The sequence below is a fragment of the Macaca fascicularis genome, chromosome 7, assembly GCF_037993035.2.
Source record: "Macaca fascicularis isolate 582-1 chromosome 7, T2T-MFA8v1.1".
In the NCBI taxonomy this organism is placed as follows: Eukaryota; Metazoa; Chordata; class Mammalia; order Primates; family Cercopithecidae; genus Macaca; species Macaca fascicularis.
This window is the reverse complement of record NC_088381.1, coordinates 138,357,831-138,363,825: the sequence shown is the minus strand read 5'-3', so window position 1 is coordinate 138,363,825 and position 5,995 is coordinate 138,357,831. Positions and strand designations below refer to the sequence as shown.

At 41.7% G+C, this 5,995-nt stretch overlaps 1 protein-coding gene across 1 annotated transcript; it reads left to right on the top strand.

Annotated features, from left to right (window-relative positions):
• On the top strand, window positions 1-3,600 carry LOC101865400 (disintegrin and metalloproteinase domain-containing protein 21). Its single transcript, XM_045396635.3, has one exon. It carries the CDS (start codon window positions 311-313, stop codon window positions 2,537-2,539), a length of 2,229 nt encoding a protein of 742 aa, XP_045252570.2. The 5' UTR covers window positions 1-310; the 3' UTR covers window positions 2,540-3,600.
• Window positions 3,601-5,995: the final 2,395 nt, after the last annotated feature.

Genomic DNA, 5,995 nt, shown 5'->3' with positions numbered 1-5,995 from the left:
TGACTTCCCTTAGAGGACAAGGGACATTACAGCTCAGTTATATGCTGCTATTCTGAATTCCTGCCATTGTTTTCCTCTTCCTTTGACCCCCTGACCTACCTCTCCAGCTCACTGAAAACAGCCTCCCCTGACGAGCACACCATTGTTATGTAATAGCCTAACCCTTCCCACTCACCTATCAGGGGGTGCCAAGCCTGCAGACTCACTCTGCTTTCATCATAACTGCCCTGAGGAGAAGGCTGAAGACTGAGGAATCCTCTTTGTGCCTCCCATTTGATTGCATTTTCTTTGGTCAAAGGTTCCCTTATTCATGGGACTTGCCTGGGTCCAGGACCCCTTGACAGGTGCTCTCTGGCTGCCTGTCCTCTGGGCACTCTTGTCCCAGGTCTATTGTTTTCATGACCCACCAGGATGGCGCTTTACCTCCTCAGAAATTGTGATCCCCAGGAAAGTGCCCCACAGGAGGCGTGGAGTTGAGATGCCAGACCAACTCTCTTACAGCATGCGTTTCCAGGGCCGAAGGCACGTGATTCACATGAAGCTCAAGAAGAACATGATGCCCAGACATTTACCTGTTTTTACTGATAATGACCAGGGGGCCATGCAGGAGGACTACCCTTTTGTCCCACGAGACTGTTACTATGACTGCTACCTGGAAGGGGTTCCTGGGTCTGTGGCCACATTGGACACCTGCCATGGAGGGCTGCGTGGCATGCTGCAGGTGGATGACTTGACTTATGAAATCAAACCCCTGGAGGCTTCTTCCAAATTTGAGCATGTAGTATCCCTGCTTGTGTCAGAAGAAAGACCAGGAGAGGCTAGTAGATGTAAGACTGAAGGGGAGGAGAGAGATCAAGAATCTGAAAAGGTAAAACTGTCTGAAACTCCCAGAGCAGGCCACGTTTATTTGTGGAGGCATCATAGAAAAAACTTGAAAATTCACTACACGGTTACTAATGGATTATTCCAGCGGAACCCTAATGTGTCACACATAATAGAGAATGTAGTGATTATTAACAGTATCATACATACCATTTTCAAACCAGTTTATTTAAATGTCTATGTACGTGTTTTGTGCATATGGAATCAAAAGGATTTAGTAAGGTTTTATCGGATGCCTGTCGGAAAAGCTGTAAGAGATTTTGGTGTGTGGAAATATCATAAATGGTATACAAATATTAAACATGATACCTCAGTTGTTTTTACAGCATATCGACTTGAAAACCGGGACTGTTATGCCAACTTTAATGGAATGTGCAACCCCAACTGGGGAGCAATGTTTGTGTATTTAATGAGGTATCACTTATTTAGGGGGGCATGTTTAACAGCACATGCACTAGGTCATAACTTGGGCTTGTCACATGATTCTGCAGGTTGTTATTGTTTTCGACGAACCAACTGTCTCATGGCTCCTGTTCCTGATCTTAATGATATGATGAGCAATTGTTCTTATGATAGGATTCAACACAGGTTGAATAAATGGGATCTTTGTTTGAGTGAACCAAATATTCCATACACTAATTTTCCTTATGTAGCTGATCGTTGTGGAGACAAGATCAAAAATCAGAGGGAAGAATGTGACTGTGGCTCCCTTAAAGATTGTGCCAATGATAGATGTTGTGAGACCTCTTGTATCCTTTCTCTTGGCAGTGTTTGCAATACAGGACTTTGCTGCCGTGAGTGTAAATATGCTGCCCCTGGAGTGCTTTGCAGAGACTTGGGTGGTATATGTGATCTACCGGAATACTGTGATGGGAAAAACGAAGAGTGTCCAAATGACGTCTATGTCCAGGATGGAACCCCATGTTCAGCAGTATCTGTTTGTGTAAGAGGAAACTGCAGTGACCGTGATATGCAGTGTCAAGCCCTTTTTGGCTACGAAGTGAAAGACGGCTCCCCAGCATGCTATCAACAATTGAATAGGATTGGTGACCGATTTGGAAACTGTGGGGTTATTCTACGGCGAGGAGGAAGTAAACCTTTTCCATGTGAAGAAGATGATGTTTTTTGTGGAATGTTGCACTGTAGTGGTGTCAGCGAGATTCCCGGTGGAGGTGAGCATACTACATTTCGTAGTATATTAGTACGCGACATAAAAGAAGAAAAATGCTTTGGCTATGAAGCACACCAAGGGACAGACTTGCCAGAAATGGGGCTGGTAGTGGATGGTGCAACCTGTGGCCCAGGGAGCTACTGTCTTAAACACAATTGTACTTTTTATCAAGACCTGCATTTTGAGTGTGATCTTAAAACATGCAATTACAAAGGAGTATGTAACAACAGAAAACATTGTCACTGTGTGTTTGGGTGGCAACCACCAACATGTGAACTGAGAGGAACAGGAGGTAGTATAGATAGTGGCCCTCCACCTGACAAACAATATCGTATAGCAAGCAGCATACTTGTGAATACAAACCGAGCACTACTTTTAATATTTACTCGTTACATCCTTTTTCTGGTTTCGCTTCTCTTTGGTGGCTTTTCACAAGCATTACATTTTTATGGAAGAGAAAGGGAAGGAGACAACACAATGGAGTAAATTACATTGACACTTACTGGGAGATATAATCAATAGTCACTCTGACAATTAGATCATCTTTTAGTCATTCTGATGTCATCTTGAAATAAAATCACTTGGCAATTTAAAAAGGGTCTGTGTGTTTAAATTTAATTAACGTTTCATGTCTGGTCATATTCTCAATACTTCTACAGATGACAGCAGAAACTCCTAGATTCACTAACAAGAGGACTTGTACTCATTTATGATTTGGGGTCTAATGTTTTCTAGATACCCCTGTGGCAAATCCTGTGTGCACTAATATACATTTACTTTGCTTTAACACTCTTAAGGTCTTTTTCTTTTCCTTATTTTTGAGACAGCGTCTCACTCTGGCGCCCAGGCTGCTAGGCTGGAATGCAGTGGTGCGATCTTGGCTCACTGCAACCTCTGCCTCCCGAGTTCAAGCAATTCTCCCGCTTCAATCTCCTGAGTAGCTGGGATTACAGGCACACACCACCATGCCTGACTAATTTTTGTATTTTTAGGAGAGAGAGGATTTCACCATGTTGGCCAGACTGGTCTCAAACTCCTGGCCTCAAGTGATTCACCTGCCTTGGCCTCCCAAAGTGCTGGGATTACAGGCGTTAGCCACCGCACCCAGCCTTAAGGTCTTTTTCTGATTGGTTACATTTGAGATGTTTGTTATTTGTCCATTTTATTGTTAGTGTTAAACAAAGAAGCATAAAAGGCTACTTTGGCACTTACATGGTAGGAAGATTTTAAAAATCTTTGTGTCATAGGCACCTTGAATTTCAACAGTGGTAATACATAATCTGTGTCTTGTAATAAATTTTAAAGAGAATGCTACATTGTTGCACAGATAAGTATGATGTTTGTTGTAGGTTCATTTTAGTTTGCTAATGGTTGTTTTTTATTTTAGTGGTGAATAGATGTTGGATTTTAGCCAAGTAATTGCATTATTGGATCTGATTATATAGTCTTTCTTCCTTAATCTTTAATGTACTGAATTATATTGATTGATTTTCAAATGTTGAAACAATGTTGCATTACTAAAATAAATTCAACTTGGTTGTAATATACTATAAATCTGACTTAATATTTTGTGCAGGATTTTCTTTTTTAAGATGGAGTCTCACTCTGTCACCCAGGCTGGAGTGCAGTGGTGCAATCTCGACTCACTGCATGCCTCACCTCCCAGGTTCATGCCATTCTCCTGCCTCAGCCTGCCGAGAGGCTGGGACTACAGGCACCCACCACCATGCCCGGGTAATTTTTTGTATTATTTTTTGTAGGATTTTTAAATCCATGGTCATGATTGAGAGCAAGCTATAATTTTCTTTCTTGTGCCCTCTGTCTTAGATTTGAGTGTCATGATTATACCATCTCTTAAAATGAATTGAAGAATGTTCAATGATACAACATTGGAGTTATTTATTTCTTGACCGTTAGGTTTAGCTTATAAAACCATCAAAGCTTGTTTTCCATTTAGGAAGATTTTAAACTACTCATTCAAACTTTCAATTGAAAATTTTATTGAGATAATTATACATAGTTATAAAAATAATAGATCTCATATAGCTTTTACCTAGTTTCTCCCAATGGAAGAAAGATATAGTTATTAAACTATAGTATGTTGGGGTCTGCGTGTTTTCTAAACAAAGGAATGAACACACAAGACAACACAGGACAAGACATACAGAGAACATGGCGGCCGCGCCCAGAGCCTCTGCCTCACTTTATTTATACTCCATAAACCCCATGTCAGCAGAAAGAACACATGCAAAACAAACTTTCTTTACCCAGATGTAACCTTCTGCTTAGTTCCTTGTCTCTATGCTCTTCCTTATTTGTCCGCCTTCTTGGCGCCTACGGGAGTTCATTAAAAGTTCAATTGGAGATACTGTCCTTGAGCCCTATCTATTCTCAGCATACTGTTTTCAAGGGCCCCTGCATTTCCCCCTTTTTGTTTTGCCTCAATCCTAGAAAGGTAGCCCATATTTGTTCCTGTGTTTTCTTTTGTTTTTGGAGGCGACGGAGGGAGCATCAGGTCACCAGGAGAAGCAGACCTAATCCGAGTGCCCAAAGCAATATACTTCCAGAGATTGTAGAAATCCATGTTTTCATCTGGGTCCATGGGTTAAGGGCAGCAAGGCGTTGACCCAGCTCCTGCAGGGTTGCAGTTCCAGACAATACATGTAATTGTTGTCGAAATGCTTCGGAAATGTTTGGAGTGAGCTCTTGGATGTCCAAACTAATATTTTTATGGCCTACTAATAATTTTCAGATTTCCGTCCAGTTCTGAGAGATATAAAAAGGCACAGGCGTTACACAAAATTGAGTGGAGTTCCAATCACATTGCAATGTTATCGGAGTACTGAGGACAGTGAGCTGATCTCCAAGCCATGTCAAGGCTTGCTCCATGTTGTCCAATCTTTCAGCAAGTTGAGTATCAATGTTTCGTTGTTGAAGCCATAACCGGTGAGATTGCTCGTGCAATTGCTGCACAAATTCAGCATTTTGTATGCTTTGATGTAGAGCGAGCCCTGCTACGGCCGCAGTGGAGGCAATGGCGACAAGGCTCATCACCGAGGCAATTATAAGTCCAAGGGCATGGCAGGTTCACTGGAGAGAAGTCCTAATATAGTCTCAAGAGGTGATGCCCCCCACGGTCGTGTAAGGTTAAGAGGTAGCCAAATTTCCTTACGAGTCCTGAGGATATAAATATCCCCAGTAAAGTTGTGCCACCACGAATGATTGAAGCAAGACAAAAATGTACACGTATCTGTACAATTAACAATCCCCATATCTTTATCCCATGTCAAATTCCCTGCTAATAATAGGTAGGGCTTACGGACACAAGCAATAATATATCGGGAGGTATTCCGATATAACTGAATATGAAAGGAGTTAGTTGGGTTAGAAAGATTAAGGGACATATTCCCCACAAAAGTGCTAATGGCATCGCCTGCAGCTAACAACTTCCAAAGATGACTCTGTACTTGTAAAGAGTGTCTAAGATGAGGCATACGTGGCGACAGGCCTCCTTCATGTCATACCAAGGTTTCATTACCGTTAGCGGCAATACTTTTATTTACCCGGTGCCATTTCAAAGGTATGTGACTAAATTTTGTTTGAAAATCACCGTGCACACTCCAATCAGTTACTTGCATCCCATTGTATTCTAATAAAATCCGGGGTTTAGTTCCCCGACAGTGTTGCCACTCCAGCACCTCAATATTAGGGGCAACCTCTGGGATAGGACAAAAAGGTAAAGAACTAGGAATAGTCTCATTAATATATACAGTATGATTATACTGAAAGCTTCTAGTTACAATAATAACAATATTAGCAGCCACATGACTATGATTATAGCGAACAGCCCAGGCTTCATGCGATTTTCGGAGACAATGAGGACTATTTCCCATGCATATTGGAAGTCCTTCCACTCCAAATTGGTATGTGCTGTTTATGATT